General features: G+C 34.7%; 1 protein-coding gene across 1 annotated transcript in view; it reads left to right on the top strand.

Annotated features, from left to right (window-relative positions):
- Positions 1-361: 361 nt before the first annotated feature.
- PTCH1 (Protein patched 1) overlaps positions 362-19,782 on the top strand; it is a 46,528-nt gene continuing 27,107 nt past the window's right edge. The window contains exons 1-6 of the mRNA XM_051208664.1: positions 362-717; positions 751-940; positions 14,199-14,728; positions 15,923-16,026; positions 17,958-18,174; positions 19,263-19,679. Coding sequence (XP_051071624.1) covers positions 571-717; positions 751-940; positions 14,199-14,728; positions 15,923-16,026; positions 17,958-18,174; positions 19,263-19,679 — 1,605 coding nt within the window. The 5' untranslated portion in view covers positions 362-570. The remainder of the gene's footprint in view (positions 718-750; positions 941-14,198; positions 14,729-15,922; positions 16,027-17,957; positions 18,175-19,262; positions 19,680-19,782) is intronic.

The raw sequence follows: 19,782 nt of genomic DNA, 5'->3' as shown, positions 1-19,782 counted from the left end.
GCGAGCGGACTCTTCCCACTCTCGGCCGTAACAGGGCATTTGGGGGCCAGATCAAATTACTTACTCGACTTTCTGATCGAACCATAAAGGTATGGAATTCGTTGCCTCAACACATGATTGAAGTTCCTTAAAGAAAAGTGGATCAACTAAGAGATTACCATTGCCAGGACTAACACTTGTCCAGCCTCTTATCTTTTTGTCACTGAAAGTGGATATTAAATTTTCTAAACCAAGATTCACTCACATGAAGTCATATAATATCCGGAGTATCATAGCCTCTTGTATCAGCCACTTATTTTGAAAATGGTGTATTCTTGAGGGTATACTTTACGTTAGGTGTTTAAACATATCACTTAGTGTTGAACTATACAGCGGCGTTAATTTCTCACAAGGTCCCCAGCGGGCGTTGTGATTATAGTCCATTAGTTGTTATTGTGGTCGTTGTTGTCTATTTATCAGTATTGAGTTTTTAGTCAGCAAAACTTATATTAAATCATGTACTCTGGCCAAACTTGATGTTCTTCCATAATGCTGCTAAAAGTCAATATTTCGGGGAACTTCATGTAAGATATGAAAAGTGCTAGACAGTTTGTTTTTGATGGACTACCAGTGGAAAGCACTTCGAAATCATATACAAGTTCTTCAGAAGACAAGACGGTTGTGGATTTTGCTTCTCCAAGTAGTACCAACAGCCAAAGCTCAAGGGGGTTCTTTGAAGTAAGTTAAAATAGACCTCTTAATAATTTAAAGAATTTGTTTTACGTTCCTGCGTATTGTGCAACGCTCCATTGGTGGTGGAGGTTAAAGTTTTTGCGTTTTGAAGAATTTGTTTGTGCACACCATTGGAAGGTTCTCAGTTCCATAGTAGTACTTAGTCTATTTTGTTTTGGCCTGAAAGCGGTTACTGTCGACACTAATTTTGACAAGCTGTGGATTGAAGGTAAGTCATGCTATGTCACATGGTTTATCGGTGATTTTACCCTATGTACTGTATTCAATGCTTGGCAAGTCATCGAACAATTCATTTGTTTGTTGATTTTTGGGTCTGTATCTACAGTTTAATTTGGTATGTTAGGATTAGCAATATCTAAATTTTCAAACTAAGATACTTATTATAAGTTGTGGACTGTAATATCACAAGCGGTATTTTCCTGATTAGTCTTAATTGTAGATATGACTGGAGATAAGGCAACTGTGATTAGATGTAGCTATAACAGTACCGCTACATAGTTCTTGTTGGGTTGTTCGTTACTCGTAAGCCTCTTTACATGTTCAAGTTATGATGTGCAGTGCGTATTTAGCTAAATTATATCACCCAAATTCAAAAGCTTCGTACGACCATAATCAGATCATCGATTCCTCCTTAAAAACATATGGGACAGAAATTTAGAGGTATATGTTGGGAATGGAGAAGAGAATAGGAAGTTCTGAAGGGTATCAGTAGTAGGACTTTTTCTCAAAAGGTTGATGGCCTTTTAAAGTTCCGCGAATTCAGCTTTCAACTCTCAGTAGTTGGTCACGATGGCCAGTGAAAGTGGTGAATATTTTACTATGGCGTTTTTTAGTTCTTATTGTGCTGCGTTAAGGCGGATTAATTTAGGTGGCAACTGGGACTTGCCAAAGGAATGTATTTTGACGAGAGTTTAAGAGCAACTAACTTTTGTCAGCTTGACCTGAATAGTTTTTAGTCTGGTAATTAGGTTCAGAAATTTTGATAAAGCTTCAAGTTTTAGTAGGATTATTACTGTTGGGGAGGGAAGTTATAGTAAATTACCTCATCACGACTTGCATCTGTCGAGTGCCTATTTTGTTCGCATGTTTTTTTTGAGACTTCATTGAACACTAACTCCTCACTTATACCTCACTGGGGTTATTGATCACCGTAAGTTTTTGAACTTCAAGCGTGTGAATTATTGTGTTTTGTTGTTTTGGTGAGTTCTCGAGGTACATGGGTACCAAAAACTGAAGATGTTTTGCTTGGATTTAACCTGCGTCAAATGCATAGTATTTCTTTAGCATTGGTCTACAAGAGAAAAAGTTTGAGCTTATAAGCGATTTATTTGAGCATGATGACCATTTCGTTTACCTGTGTTCTAGATTAATAATATAAATTAAATTCTAAACCTGTATGTGAAAGGTTTCTGACTTAATTAATGACTGAAGACTAGGTCTATTACTTTCGTTTTACCATACAACTTTCAAATGCTTTGTGGAACAGAACAGCATAGACATATTACGTGCATTTGCTTTGTAGATCATGAAATTTATTTATTTGTGGTAGAATAAACGGATTAACGATGTTTAAGCTGAATTTGGGCTTGATAGAGAGGAGAAAAATTGTTTATCAAAACTGTAAACCTGTAAGGATCGAAATACTTATTACTTGTATTGTTCATAGTCACTCAATTTCTCCATCGATTCCAAGTGATGAATAGATTATAAATAATATGAAAAAAGCCATAAGATGGTAAGTCGAGATAAAACAGTATTTCTGAGCTGGATAAGGATTCACAATCTTATTTTCCGGTTCATCTTTGCCTAGTATCGTGTGTATAACCGTAACTTTACTTACTTGGTGGTCCTAACATACGCGAACAACGCTTCGAAGATACTTTATAATGCCCTCTGTGTGGCGCATATATGTCTGGTGCCCCTTTGTACCAATATTTTTGTGTTCAAATAAATAAATAAAAATTAATGCCCTCTACTTTTAAGGGTCACGTTTCAAAACTATATGATAAAACGAGAACTGTTGCTCAGTATACTCACTTTTTCGCTGAATGGTGGATATTCATCCTTCTCCACAAGTGACGCTGGTTGGTAAAAGATAACTGAGTTCTATGAACCCGTGATGGAATTTCACCAGCCATCAACCCACCAGGGTTGATAAGACTTCCAACGGAAGTAAATTTGTCTATAAACTTAGCTACTTCATTTGTTATCATTTGTTAGAGTTTGGTATGTGCTAGTCCTCAAGCAATATTTTACTTTTAGAGGAGGGAATGCATATAAAACATGCTTTTATTGTTAATCATGGCAACCAGAAAGCTCAGAATTCTGCCAATTTTCACCAAACAAGATTATATCATCCTCTTACTGTAAGCCGATAAGTAAACCTGATAGATCAATCCTTGGAAAGTCAGATATTGAAAGCGTTATCTGCAAAAGAATATTTGAAATAAAGTCAAACGAAGTTGGTGATTGTGGAAAACCTTAACGAACACTGCTTGGGGTTCGAAATTCCGATAACATTTCTCCATAATCTGAGACTCAACCAATAGTTTTCAAGTAAAGAACTTTCACACGGTTTATGTACTTTGGCACACGTTTTAACGCTAAACGCTACCACAAAACCTCCAGGTTGACAGAGTCAAGAGATACATCTGTTGTCTGGTCTGATAGACATTCCTTTGTTCTAGGACCTGAAAAAGGGTAAATACTTGATCGGTGCATTCACATCCAGTTCTAAAATCAGCCTAGTTTTCCCGAGTTTGTTGTTTATGACTCCTAGTTAAGCATTAAGGGATTATAGAAGCCAATATTTTGAAAAACTGCTTTCTGTGATATAGCGTTTTCGTCATCCGAGCTTTAGTCAGTGGGAGTGTTGACAGAGACAACAAAGACTAAACAGCGCGTGTCCCACTCTCCCAGGCGTTTCCGATACCATTTGGTTGGACAGCATACAATCGATTGCCCATTGAAACCGAGTCCAGAAAATTATGTTTTGCTTTAGAGCTTATTGTTATATCTGCATCAGCTAGACCATGATATGCAGTAGTCAAGCTCTAAAACCTACTAAGGGTGAGTCGCATTGGTCCTCTGTATCGACTAGGTGAGGTCAAGTGAATAATCACACTTGTATCCTTAATGAGAATTTCCGAGATTCCGTTTACATCAATGGAACGGAATTTCAAAGTTCTAGTTAATGAAGCTTTACTTCCAATTTGGCATAGGGTTCGAACATTGATAGCCCCAAAATTCAGTTTAAGATGCGACTTCCGGACACCAGGAATAATACTTTGTGAAGTCCAATAGTTGTTATTAGTGTCAAGTGGGGAGAAAGCTGAAGTCATAGGAGTAAACTTGTTTGTAGTGAAGTAACAGAAGGATTCAACCGAGATTAAGATATCTTGTGCAGTAAGAGGCTTGCTGATGGTTGCCTTTTCCTGACTAACGACACCGTGGAAAAGTAATTCCTGAGGTACCTCTAAGGAAATACTGAACATTAGTTATCGTGTCGACTTGGACTCTGCCCAAGGAGAACACTGATGTAAGGGTAGGTAGTAAAAACTGGTGTTCGAACCGAAACAAAACATCGGTCTTAGAAATCTGGCTGTTCTCTTTAGCTATATAAGGGAATCTTTTTTTGTTATGTTTCCTCTGATAACTGAAGGCGGATTTTTCAGTTGATATGGCTGAGAGTTGGTTCCAGTAGAAAATATGCACCTATTTTGTGCGACTTTTGTCAGTGTTAATTTCATCGTTCCATGCCCTTTGTATTTCATTCTAATTGTTGTCTATAAAGCTATGGTTAAGTGCCTTTAAGATTTGACTATCACTTATTGTTGTTTCAGCTACTTCGATTTTGGTAACATTCAGACGTCCATAAAATGAGTCATGGCACTATTTTTGATTCTTAAGTTACAGACACTTTATTTTCCCCAGTTTACTTCCTTCCACATTATTATTTCCAAATCTCCGAAAATTGAACCTCTTTTATTATTTTTAATCTCTAGTTTTGAAGCATCTAACAATTGTAGTAAATATGAATTTATTTATCATTTTTTTGAAATGCCTTATAAGTTACTCCAGGTTTTTCTGTATTGTTTTAGTTTGTTATTTCTCAAGTTTATTTATATGATATTTGAAGTGAGTATTATCCTATACATTTTATTACCCCAATTTGTCCTTTTTTCTGAATTCCCCGTCTCACCGTCAGTTCGCTACTGACATCGGGGTTACCATTTTTACCGATTCTTTTCTCTTGTTTTCCTCTCGCTGTGCCGATATAGCAACATACTTCGATACGGATTTTTTTTTCAAATCATTAAGTTATGATTATTGCACTCGGTTTTTAACTACATTTGATCTGTCGTACTACCTGGCTACTCAAAGGGAAGTACATAAATTAGGTTTCAAGGATTCTACTCCGTTTAAAAAGTCACCTCTTTGTTTAAAATATATACGTCACCAAAGCATCTCATTCAGTATCACTGGTCCCTCTGCTCCTAACTTGTCGGTTTCGAAGGCACCTATGGTTTCGTTCACTGTTTTTCTATCCGATTCACAGCTACGGGTAAATACTTTTCTTGTGCCTCGTAAAAGTGTGTTGATATTTTGATTGAACAGGACTATACTCTTATCATAATTTCTGATAATAACGATATGAAAGTAGATATACAAAGTGTTTGAACACTTCATTTTTGTTCTTCTGTCGTGGGATCTATGTTCAATTTGTTTCTTTTTGCAAAGATCTATTGAAATGCTATTCACCTCCAATAAATGGAAAAGTTTATCTAGTTTTATATAAAAAATAGTGATTGGTCAATTAGACAGTAAAACTGTTAGCATTCTTATAAGCTTTTGGTGATGTAAGAACTACTGACCCAACTGAAATTCATAGATATCTGATATCTGTTTACCTCTTAAAAGAACGTAGTCATAATAATCTAGTAAAATAGGACAGCTCATTTCGTACTGACAAGTTTAGTGATGTCCTCGTTACTAGAAAGATCTAAATAGTATATATTCAGTTATAGTCGCCGTTGAACCCTACTCAATTGTCGACCGGTTCAAGCTGTAGCATCCCACATTAGTACAGCGAGAGAGGAAATTAACAAAATGAGAAACAAAGGTGGGAAATTAGTGTCTACTACGATGAAAAGCTAAGAATCAAAATATGGTTGAGGAATGTTTCATATTTAAGGCCAGCCTCCTTTGGATGAATATTAGAAGTAGGGCGAAATTATTATTTCCATCTATTGGTAAAAACAGTGATGTAGGTTAGTTAGTACGCTCAGTTATATTTCTTTTGTACGAAATTAGTACTTGATCGTGTTTTGTTATCAATTCCAGCTATGAATCAGACGCTCCATTGATGTTCACAGTAGTTAAACATGTCGAACAATAATCTTTCAGTTTTCTCGTTTGTAAGATGGATATTTTTTCTAGATTCATTTTGTTTTCATACGTTTTATGAAACAGGATTATAAAGTTGCACCTACTGTTAGTGCTATTCATATCAAATGCAAAAAAACATTCCTGTTTCAGATGTTTAGTTTCCTTCGTAATTTTTATATGGATGGATTTAATTTATTTTCATAGTGTCTGAAAAGTAATTCGTTTGTTTTATGTGTGCAAAACCTGTGCCTATATTTTATCACCTACTTATACTAATCAATATTTTTTAAAAATGGACGTGACTGTTTTCATTACTAGATTTTTGTTTCCTTGTCCGTGAAAAATTGTTGTACACTTTTCTACTGTTACATATATTAATTTGTTTTAACAAATAGCTCTAATCTCTTGAATTCGTAAAATTGTTGATTGACTACGTTTTTTGTTTGTTCTGGATAGATTTGTACGCACCATAGGTTTAGGTTTCACTCGACCACCCAACATGTAACTAAGCTCTGAATGACCATCCATTGCAGATCTACCCTTCACATTTACACAAAACTAGTGGGTGTATTATTAGCCTTATGTTGTATGTATGCTGGTATGGATATATATATGTTTGCAAGCTGTTCCTCAAGGTCAGAAGGCTAGCTAAAATTGCGTGTGGCCTCCTTACTGTGTTTATATTGTTCTAATGGTAGACTTAGTCATCTGTTACCTTGATAAATATTCTTTTTATACATATGTATATGAAGTGTGTTTAGTGTACAGTTTTACATTTTCCATATGTGATCGAAATTGATGTGCTAAATTGCTTAGTCACTTTTTACTTTGCCGTTACTAGTCTGAAAGATTTTATGTCTTAATGTTCGGATTTGTGTTTATTCGAGATGATATATATTATACATATCCCCTTTGCAGTATATATGACCTTAGTTTGGCTGGTTAGTCGTATAAAATTACCACCACTCTGCTACGCCATGACACAGTCTTCCGGTTACTTGACTTTGAATTAATTGATCACTAGTTCAGTCCCCTATCTCAAGAAATTTGCCAACCTGCATAAGACTATTTTTAATTTATAGTGTAGTACAGAAACGTTCTGACAACCAGAGCGACCATTTATTTAGGTACATGGAATGTTCGTACAATGTGGGACACCGGGAGAGCCTTCCAAATTGCTGCAGAAATGAGAAGATACAACCTAGAGGTACTTGGGATCAGTATAACACATTGGACACAAGTTGGACAACAACGACTTACTACAGGAGAGCTCCTGTTATACTCCGGTCATGAAGAAGAAAATGCACCACATACACAAGGAGTTGCATTGATGCTGTCCAAACAAGCACAAAATGCGCTTATAGGATGGGAATCTCATGGACCAAGGATCATCAAAGCCTCGTTCAAAACAAAGAAAGAGGGTATTTCAATGAACATCATCCAATGCTATGCGCCTACCAACGACTACAATGAAGACGCTAAAGATCAATTCTACAATAGGCTGCAGTCTATCGTCGAGAAGTGCCCAACAAAGGACCTGACCATTCTGATGGGAGATTTCAACGCCAAGGTTGGAACGGACAACACTGGATATGAAGACATCATGGGACGACACGGACTGGGAGAAAGAAACGAAAATGGTGAGAGATTTGTAAATCTATGTGCTTTCAATAAGCTGGTCATAGGCGGCACCATATTCCCACATAAACGCATACACAAAACCACATGGACTTCACCGGATCACTCTACACAAAACCAAATCGACCATATTTGCATCAACAAAACGTTCAGGAGGACTATAGAGGACGTGAGAACCAAGAGAGGAGCTGATATAGCATCAGATCATCACTTACTGGTCGCCAAGATGAAATTGAAACTCAAGAAGCACTGAACAACGGGGCAGACAGTATCACAAAAGTTCAATACGGCCTTTCTTCAGGATACTAACAAACTCAACGAATTCAAGATAGTCCTCAGCAATAAGTTCCAGGCCTTTCATGATCTACTCAATGGAGAAGGAACTACTGTGGAGAGCAACTGGAAGGGGATCAAAGAGGCAATCACTTCAACATGTCATGAGGTCCTGGGTCACAAGAAGCACCATCACAAGGAATGGATCACTGTTGATACACTGGATAAGATTCAAGAAAGGAGGAACAAGAAAGCAGCAATCAATACCAGCCGAACAAGAGCAGAAGAAGCCAAGGCACAAGGTGAATACACAGAAGTAAACAAACAGGTGAAGAGGAGCATCAGAACCGACAAACGTAAATATGTGGAAGATTTAACAACGACGGCGGAAAAGGCTGCAAGAGAAGGAAACATGAGACAATTGTATGATACGACAAAGAAACTCTCTGGAAATCGCCGCAAACCAGAACGACCAGTGAAAAGCAAAGAAGGCAAGGTAATCACCAACATTGAAGAGCAACAAAACAGGTGGGTAGAACACTTCAAAGAACTCTTGAATCGACCAGCTCCACTGAACCCACCCAACATCGAAGCAGCACCCACGGACCTCCCAATCAATGTTAGCCCACCAACAATTGAAGAAATCAGCATGGCCATCAGACAAATCAAGAGTGGCAAAGCAGCAGGACCGGACAACATCCCAGGAGAGGCACTAAAAGCAGACGTAGCGGCAACTGCAAGGATACTCCACATTCTCTTCAATAAGATTTGGGATGAGGAACAAGTACCAACAGACTGGAAAGAAGGACTTCTGATCAAAATACCAAAGAAAGGCGATCTCAGCAACTGTGATAACTACGTAGACATCACTCTTCTTTCAATACCGGGGAAAGTCTTCAACAGGGTGTTGTTAAATAGGATGAAGGACTGCGTAGACGTCCAACTTCGTGACCAACAGGCAAGATTCCGTAAGGATAGATCGTGTACAGACCAAATCGCAATACTACATATCATTGTGGAACAATCAATTGAATGGAGTTCATTACTCTACATAAACTTCGTTGACTACGAAAAAGTATTTGATAGCGTGGACAGAACAACACTATGGAAGCGTCTTCGATACTACGGCGTGCCTCAAAAAATAGTCAATATCATACGGAATTCCTATGATGGATTACACTGCAAAATTGTGCATGGAGGACAATTCACAAACTCGTTCGAGGTAAAGACCGGTGTCAGGCAAGGTTGCTTACTCTTACCGTTCCTCTTTCTCCTGATGATCGACTGGATCATGAAGACGTCAATGTCTGAAGGGAAGCGCGGGATACAATGGACATCTAAGATGCAGTTGGATGATCTAGACTTCGCAGACGATCTGGCCCTTCCATCCCAAACGCAACAACAGATGCAGGAGAAGACGAACAGTGTGGCGGCAGCCTCAGCAGCAGTAGGTCTCGATATACACAAAGGGAAAAGCAGGATTCTCCGATACAACACAGAATGCACCAATCCAATCACAATTGACGGAGAAGATTTGGAAGATGTAAAAACCTTTACATATTTAGGTAGCATCATTGATGAACAGGGTGGATCTGATGCAGATGTGAGGGCGCAGATCGGCAAAGCAAGAGCAGCATATTTACAACTGAGGAACATCTGGAACTCAAAGCAACTGTTAACCAACACCAAGGTCAGGATTTTCAATACAAATGTCAAGACAGTTCTACTATATGGGGCAGAAACCTGGAGAACTACGAAAGCCATCATCCAGAAAATACAGGTGTTTATTAACAATTGTCTACGCAAAATACTTCAGATCCGTTGGCCGGACACTATTAGCAACAACCTACTGTGGGAGAGAACAAACCAGATCCCAGTGGAGGAAGAAATTAGGAAGAAGCTCTGGAAGTGGATAGGACACACATTGAGGAAAGCACCCAACTGCGTTACAAGACAAGCCCTCACATGGAATCCTCAAGGCCAAAGGAAAAGAGGAAGACCAAAGAACACATTACACCGAGAAATGGAAATAGACATGAGAAAAATGAACAAGAATTGGATGGAACTAGAAAAGAAGGCCCAGGACAGAGTGGGTTGGAGAATGCTGGTCGGCGGTCTATGTTCCATTGGGAGTAACAGGCGTAAGTAAGTAAGTAACAGAAACGTTTGTGTTATTGCAAGTTGTTTTCTAACGATGGATATTTTTTCTAATCGAAAGTATGTAGTTTGATTCAAGCTGTTCGATGGCTTTCCGGATAAGCCAAATTTCAAAAGAACCTGAAGAGAAGCTGGATACTAATAAATTTACCGAAATACATGAAGATTGGCAGACGTAATTTGGAGTTCGGTATAATGTTACTTCAAGTTGCCATGTTTGAATAACTATTGTAAGAGAAATCAAAACGAAGAAATTAATGACGATAGTAAAGAACTTAAAAAACACATTGAAAGTGGAAAAAATATAATGGGAGATCGTAATGAGAAGATTTAAAGTTATCATATGTACATGTTTCAAAGTTACGTTAGTAAAACAAAAATGCACAATGTTACGTTGTAAATGCGAATTTTCGGATGAATATAATTAAATGAGGATTATTAACTTTTGATGGAGTTTTGTTCTCTGAGCTGGATGGTTTGGTCGCGGAGCTTTCATCGTTAGTAACATTTGCATAAAACTAGAGCAACTGACCTATTCTCACGACTGTATAATATATTCATTATCACTTCCATACAATCCCGCTCATAACACGTCGTTTATTATTCATTTTAACACATAGATATTGGCACAAGGAGGCACCAAATACATATCCACGACACAAATCTCATTTGATATGTTTGAGGGCTGTGATACTGCCCGGGCACCTAAACCGAAGCAGGTGGTTTTCTTAGGAGGCCACACCCGGAGCCTTCGACCTACAGGTCTGATCCACAAGGCAGTGGAGCATCGTAAGAGGATGCAGTCCCATGGTAGCCGGTAACCAACGATTAATTCATACGCCATTAGTTCACTCAGGATACTGGAGTCCATGTGCACCATTGGTTTGGAATCAGGGTTTTCCAACTCCCCTAGGTGGACTCTCCATGTCCACCAACCCGGCTGAAGCGCCGGACATTCGCTTTTCGTCCTCTCAATTTCGTAAACAACAGTAATGTCACGAGAAGGCAATGGGTATGACTTCCCTGGCAGAGGCTATATATGCGTGGCGATGTGAGAGCATTTGAAGAGGGCGAGCGGACTCTTCCCACTCTCGGCCGTACCAGGGCATTTGATATACACAAAACATCATGCGCTGCAAGATTAATTATCTCAAAACTAAGTATCTGATGCTTTCATACTAGACCGTATGTTAACAATCCGTGTTCTGCGACAATTTTAATGTAGGCTTACGTTGAAGTGGATTTTTATCGTTATTACGTCAAATCTGCAACGTGGTTGTCTTAATATGTGTTTCTTATCAGTCAACTGACGTACATAAATCCATCCCAGTTTCTATCTGGCCATTTAAACCGTGTATTTGAGGGCTAACTTGCACATATTATCAAATAAGAATATAATGGTTTGATACATTGGAATATTGTTCATATCTACTGTTTTTTGTACCATGCATTAAAGCGCAAATTTTACTAATTGGTGTATGATATTATTTTCATATATTAAAAATTCTCACGCTGGATCAATTCTGTTTTTGAAACAACGAGAGAAACTAAAAATCTTTTCTTTCCCACTCCCAAAACAAAAATAATGGCCTTATCCTTTGAATTTAGCTGCTACTATCCATTAAAATAAGCTTAGTGATGATGATTGTCAAACATTCTACTGATTGTGCATTTTTGAAATTGTCACGCCTTAAGTAAGATAGAAGATGCCTACATTTATAGTAGCATACTAACATGTGTGTGTGTGTGCATTTTCTGATTATTTTCCTTCTAGTGATTATATTATAATAAGGACTTTTTTATTCACTTCTAAAGTTACTACTAGTAACTACTATTAAAATGAATTGTAGAAATACAGAGTTATTTCTTTCTTTTTGTTGTTTCAATACAAATAGCAAAACCTACCACACATATGGATTAGGTTCACAATCATGGCGCCATTCAGTGTAGTGTATCACGAAATATACATTTCTTAATCTTTTTTAGCCTTATTAAATTTTTTGTTGTTTCAAGATAAGAATTATACAACACTGAGGACAGAATTGGCGCCAACATATATATATATATATATATATATATATATATATATATATATATATATATATATATATATATATATATATACAAAACCTTACACACGTATTTCTACATGCGACGGATTTAGTGATCTTTAAAACTACCTATATATGTCAAATAATAATGTATGAAATTTTAATGCTAAGATTAACAGTTATTTAATCCATAGGTGGTGGCACCATTTATTAGTTTGTCATAAGATTGGAATCACTTATTATTACCGAGTAATAGTATTGCTACCACTTTCATTATTATTATTATTATTATTATTATTATTATTATTATTATTATTATTATTATTATGGAATTTAACGTTTGATCCTTCATTAGGTTACAGAAATGTATATATACGGCAAAGACTTAAATGTTTGGCTTGATGCTATTTGCGTCAACAAGTCTCTAAACCAAAGATTCTTCTTAAGTGTAATTCCAATAAACTCATTTAATGTAATATTGTGCATATATATTGATGCGAAACGTGGTTTACCTTTATCATAAACCATGAGATACAAAGTAATATTTTGCTTAAATTCAATACACCATTACGATATTTATGAGCATACACGTCATAGAAATATGATTTAATCTTGTTCCATATATTTCTTTAATTGTAGTGTGTAAAAATAATAATCACAATAACTTGATTTCTATCTTTCATGTAATCATTATACAATAATTCAATGGTCTTAGCCCCATTTTTCTCCTTTTCTATGGTCTTGATAAGATCTCTGTCACATTGTGTGAATAATAATACTCATAAAACTGTCAATCTGGTTACGTATGAGGAAAATAAACCCTCTTTCGAAAATGTGAATGTTAAATTTCCACCAAATTGTTTTCTTGGAAACAATTTTACTGTCTACTGATGATACTTCAGATTTTATAGGTTATGACCTTGTAAAGTTTAGCTAACTTATTATCTTATATTTGTAACTGAGGTGTAAGCAACAGAACACAATCGATGGATTATTGTTTTTTTCTTCTTCAAACAAAGCGTCGTTTGTGCACATTGTTTCATTTTGTTTCCGCTTTTAATTTACGTCTTAATACTTCTAGTTTACAAATTGTTAGTCGTATTGACTTATACTTTTTCTTTTAAATTCGTTATTATAATTAATTTCGTTGTTCAATCAATATTTATCTTAGTATTTCTCCCTGCTTGGGTCTGATAAATTACAGTTGAAGTTCTGTGATCGTACATGATTAGTATATTTCGAGCTTGGATTGTAGGGTTGGAATGAAATACTATCCTAGTGTGTAGATTTCTGAACATATCTTGCTAGTACTAAAATTTTTAACTACGAGTAGGTGGTATGGGTTATAATGCATAATTTTGAGCCAGTCACTGAACTGTATGTCTCCCTAAAAGTACTTGTATAGTGTATGCTACTTATTTTGACAGATATAAGTAGTATGTTGCAGCAACCGAAAGTAGAATGACTGCCAGTAGAAGATAGAAGTAAAGTGAACTGGAAGGAAATAAGAGAGCAATCGAAATAACAACGGAATTAGAAGAATTATGGAGTATGTAAAGGACAACGCAAAGATGTGCAAATGATGTATTTAATGTATGATTTTCATATTTCGCTAAACGACTGTGATTTCTCAACAAACAATTTATTAGTCTTCCCCATCAAGTTTTCGTCCACTACACTTGAATTTTTTTATTCATTTGACCTTGTTTAATCAAACTAAATGAATGACATGGACTAAATGGTTTTATTCATGAAGCTTATTGTTATATGCGTGTTACAGCATAATAATTTTAAGTGCTTTATCTAAAATACAGAACTGTATCATGTATTACTTGTGAATATCTGAATTAAATCTAATGTGTTTATTAAGTTTTCCTTTAGTTCGATACTCACTTTTATTGGTCTTAGATATTTATCATGAAATAAATTACATCATATCTTCCGTGTATTTTATTTCAGAAAGTGATCGTCTTACTGCTGAGTGGAAGTATTTAACTAAAGCATTACAAAATGTTCATACTGAAACATTATATGGTGATTTGTATTATTTTTCAAAAGATACTAAATTGTCTAGAATGGCATATCATTCTCAGAGAGATGAAATAGACGAAAAAGAGACTGATATATTTTCTTTACCATCAACTATGTCCAAATCTAAAACTGAAACAGATTCATCCCTGAATAGTCGTGAATATATGGGTAGTATGGAGACAATATTACAAACTACTATACCATATACTAGCAGTCAAACATTTTCTGAGCATATTAAATCATCAAATTATATCCATTCAGATAATATTAATGATAACAGCAATGTTGACAATGATAATTATGTTGATATTCTAACTCCTCAAGCTTTATTAGATCATATGGAGTTTTTGATCAAAGTAAGACGACTTACAATAACAGTTGGTTCATCAAAATGGTCTTTTAAAGATTTATGTCAACGTGTTAGCCTACCGTTTGGTGTGGAAATGCATCATTTACAAGTATGTTATTTCTAGTGTGTTGAGTAGTTTTTGATTCCCCAGTTTTTATAATTATATATATATTGTATTTCTGTGTAATTTTAATCAACCCAGTGGAGCTGTGATACTTAGCTTTCAGTCTCAGTGTTACTTGCTTGAATTCTACTGTAGTTGCCGATATTTGGATAACCAATCAGTACAAGTAACATCCTATACATAGTATATGTTGCATATAGTCTTGCATATACATCTGTGATGTTTTACTGAATTACAATTTATTCTTACCAAGAAATAAAATCGTGCCAAGTAGTATTGTTCTTTGACTTGTTTCTTCTACATATGTTCTCAAACTCAGTCTTTCACTTGACCTAAGAAAATGAGTAGTATCACTAACCCTTATGTAGTCGGTGCATAGTATGTGAAAGTAGGGGTGTTTAATTAGGTTACCTTTTAAACAATCTTCGAGGATTATGGGTATTTAATTATTTGTTCGAAGTGTAAGATTTGTGGACATAAATAAATTTATGATACGTATAGTTTGATATTCTTCCAACCATCGTAGTTTTAGTTACTCAAACATTTACATCTTTCATTATTATTATTTTACATTGGTTTACCCATATATGCAACTGTTTGAGACTTTCTGTTGTTGATATTGAGGATTACATTTGATAGAGTTAGGGTCCTAGTATAAACAATAAAGCTGGGATGCAGGTAAATCCAGCTGGTGAGTCTCAGGTGGGATGGAACATGCATCCTGGATTTCGGTGCTGGTCAAAATCCAACATTGCTAAAAACCGAAATGATTAGTTTTCTAAATATTTTAGCTTTTTACTTCGGAGTATTAACCTGTTTAAATGAATGGCTGCTTCCAGGAAAATATAAAAACTTATCAAAATCTATCCTAACGTCCTTCTGTTGTACGATAGTGTATAATAGTATGGTCTAAAGTATGACAGATATTCATGGTAATTTAGTTAATTATTCAACAGGAAAGTTGAACTTACTTTAACTTTGAATATTTAGCTTCTGATTAGGTTTAGTGTTTGGCAGATCGCTTTCTGTGAGTTATTTGTTTCCGTAAAAATTACTACAGGAGCAATACAATACAAAGAACTATTTTAGTCATATATATATATATATATATATATATATATATATATATATATATATATATATATAATTATTATTAAATTGTACTTCATTATTTATTAGGCTTATCTGGATATGATTATACCGTGCATTATTATCACACCATTGGATTGTTTTTGGGAAGGTGCGAAAGTTCTTGGTCCTGAGGAAGCAATGTGGGTCCCCTGGTAAGTATCGTTATATTGTCATCGTTTTTGCATTCCTGACTTAATTTCGATGGTTACTTTGGCTTATCTCCATGATGTCCCAATTTTGACTGACATGATTGTCGTTCCTTGTTGACATGAAAAATTCTTTTCATCACAAATCAATTTTATCTCTAACCAGTTTTTGGTGATTGAGTAGCTTTTTAGTGATGTTTCTTCTTATTATGATGTTCATCAACATTATATACTTATCATATTTTTAGAAATTCAATCAAAATTTTCTTATATATCTAAAGTGTATGATACTTGATACCATTGTGATCAATTCACAATTGTTACTATAGACCCTTTAAATAAGTAGTATGGAAGTAATTCACTCTGTTCAAATTAAAAATTTTTCCAAACTGATGAAAGATATACACTGTAAATTGAACCTTGAATTTATATTATATTCTATGTTGTATATTTACATGAAAACAAATAAGTACTCATTTAATTCTTAAGGTTTATAGCTAATATTATAGATAATAAATAAAATTGTGTAATAACCATCTGGTTTGTTATCGTATAACAAACCAGATGGTTATATTATGAAAGATTATTTTTCTCCTCTCTTCATATTGTACTGTATTCAATTTACTCATGAAGTACAATCATTTGCTAATTTTTCTTTGTTCATATTTTCGTTTTTTAAAATTGTAAATATAAAATATTTATAGTGACCTATATATACATTCATAGGTGCTTAAATTCTTATTAATTTAAATGTTTATTTTATTTAATACAAACTAGTTTCACTTTTGACTTATATATTCCATACATATATTACTTATATTAAATTTATATCGAAAATATTAGTTGCTCGTTTCACCTATATATATTTCATATAATGATCTTGTTATCTCCTTACGTGTAGTGTGTAATGATGAACACCAATAAATCATGACACTTTATTATTGAAGGTAGAAGATATAAGTCTGCGGTTATTCAATCGTTCATTCTATCCATTTATCATGGATACACATATTTAACCATTAAACGTTTTATCTTATTACTGGATGTGGAGTTTTAGTTCATAGAGTGTAATTAAATTATAGTTTAGTGGATATGTATTGTATAGAGCTGTCGTAATTACTCCACTATGATCTACGATTATTGAATATCATAGACTTTATTATTTCCTATCTAAACCATTCATATTAGCAATCGTACTATATCAACATTTCAATGATTTACAAAAAAACGTAACTTTATGGCCTATAGTTAAGACTAATAAAATTTGCGAAAATAAACAGTTCAAGTTCTATGTCCTAATGATTATGTCTCACAACCTTTCAATCAAATCAAACATAGTAGTTTGTAATTCATGTTCGTTAATTTCATAAATAACTCAATAAAACCCTCTATATCTTCATTCCTATTTGATAAAGGATTTGTGTGTGTCTGAATGAAAAGACAATTAATGATATAAATGCTGTTAAAGTTCTGAATGTGTTTGTTATAGGCTTCGAGTATGTAATACTTTTTATCAATATCTTCACATAATATTTTATTGTTTAAGTCACAAACTGCTCTTAACTCGACCATCACCGAAAATAGGGAAACACTCTGTAATTGTTTCATTCTAGCACGGAACTTCTTAACTGTGTCCATCGATGACCACCCCACCATGGGTGATTGAACCCTAAACTTTTGGACTTGTGCGTGAACGCTTAACCTTGTGATTTAAACTAGGAAAATTATATAATTTCTAAAATATTTCCTTGGTTAATAACGGAATAATAGTTTTATAGTTTATCATACAATAAATTCTGTCGTATTACTTATGCGTTATGTTCCAGTTAATACTTCATATGTAATGTAGAAGCAACTAGTAAAACTGTTATTAACCTAATTTGATCACATGCTAATGCTTGTTTGCTCGATTTTTTTGTCCTTTTTGTTGTTATCAGGTTTGATGAACGCACTCTACTTCAATGGACAAATATTGATCCTGTTGGATTACTTCAAGACCTTTCTAAACGCTATGGAAATTATTCACAAACTGAAATTAAAAATCTAATTAATCTATTTTATGATTCTGGTATTAATCATGGCTATTTGAATCGTTCTTGTTTAGATCCATTAGATCCAGCTTGTCCAGTATCAGCTCCTAATTATAGAGGAAAGGTGGGTGTGTATAGACAAGCAACTATTCAACTGTTATTAATTTGATTACATTGTCAGGTTTATAAGAAAGGTATCTAAAACCAAACTTTTTAGCTGTTCGACTTATTTCTTTTAAGTTGACATGTAATAATGCCAGAAATGCTACTAGCCTTATCCAGATCATTTTTGATTGATGTTTATAATAATACACTGTACCGTATTGGATATCCTAGATTTGAATCGTCTGTCGAATAATAGGTTGTGTAATTAGTTTTGTTAATTGATGTTGGTTACAAAAGTAACATAATTCTGGTTCAGCTTTTTTTATCCGTGTATGTAATTCTTTTTGGATTCCTAGTACCTTGTAATTAAAAAAAACATGATCATAACTGAGTTAGCTAGTTCCCGCACCAATCATATCAGTATCAAACAAATATTTATCAGTTATTTAATCTAAAAATAAACAGTTTCACAGATAAACAATCTATTATATTAAATCTTGCTTACTAATTTAAGTCTTTTACCTCTCTTGAGGCATAAGCCACTGACTAGGAATCTCCAACCAACTATGCCCTGGGCTGTTCTTTCCAGTTGTTATCGACTGCCACTCATGCTTTTGATGTCTGCCTACAATCTCCGGAGTGATGTATCCTCTTTTTCACTTTTCCTTCTGGATTCTAACTTAGGACTTGACTTATGGTGCAGCTTAATGATTTCTTCAATATGTTTCCCATTTACTTTCTGATTTCCTTCTAATCTGGGAGCTGGTTTGTTCTCTGCTACCGTCAATCGTTGCTGATTTTGTTTGACCAATTGGTCTGCAGTATTTTGTGTGGACAACTGTTTATAAATACCTGCAATTTTTGGCGATGATGGTTATGGTTATTTGTCAAGTTTCAGCTCCTTACCATAGAACTTTCTTGATATTGCTGTTGAAAATTCTGACTTAAGTGTTGGCTGATAGCTCTTGTTACATATAAAATCTACATGATACACATTCTATTTTTATCCAAATAGGATATTTCTGTTGTTTTCCTCTAGTATTTTCAGTTTTTGATATAATAGCGAGTATAAATATTTCTTTGATTTCATTCTGAAATTTTGTACAGGCTCCATATATCTCCAAGATACTTAGTGGTGGTTGTCCTGGATTCGCTTCCAAAATGCTTCATTGGCCAGAGGAAATAATAGTTGGTGGTCGAATTCATACTAATAATAGTTTTGATATACCTTTACATACAAATAACCAAAAAGTTTCATTTGATTTAAATCAAAATAAAACTAGATCTTCAAAATCTTCTGATCACTTTCTTTTATCTTCGTCAGTTAAATTCAATAAAACCAGTCAGGGTTCAAAAAATCTTTCTTATCTAATAAAAGCTAATTCACTTCAATCACTTATCTTGTTGAGATCTCCAAGAGATTTATATGAGGCAGTTAGACGAAATGATCCTTACAAACATGAAGATTGGACATTGGATGATGCTAGACATGTTTTACGTGAATGGAGACGGAATCTAAGACGTGTAAGTTATTTGATTTTTCCCCCACTAGAAATTAACTCGTTATACTTGATTTGTTAATTCTAAATTTCTGTTTGTTAATCAACACAATTTTCATTCATTGTTT

Source organism: Schistosoma haematobium, chromosome ZW (genome assembly GCF_000699445.3).
Source record: "Schistosoma haematobium chromosome ZW, whole genome shotgun sequence".
NCBI classification, from domain to species: domain Eukaryota; kingdom Metazoa; phylum Platyhelminthes; class Trematoda; order Strigeidida; family Schistosomatidae; genus Schistosoma; species Schistosoma haematobium.
Note: the sequence above shows the minus strand (reverse complement) of the source record. Positions and strands in the feature narration are given on the sequence as shown.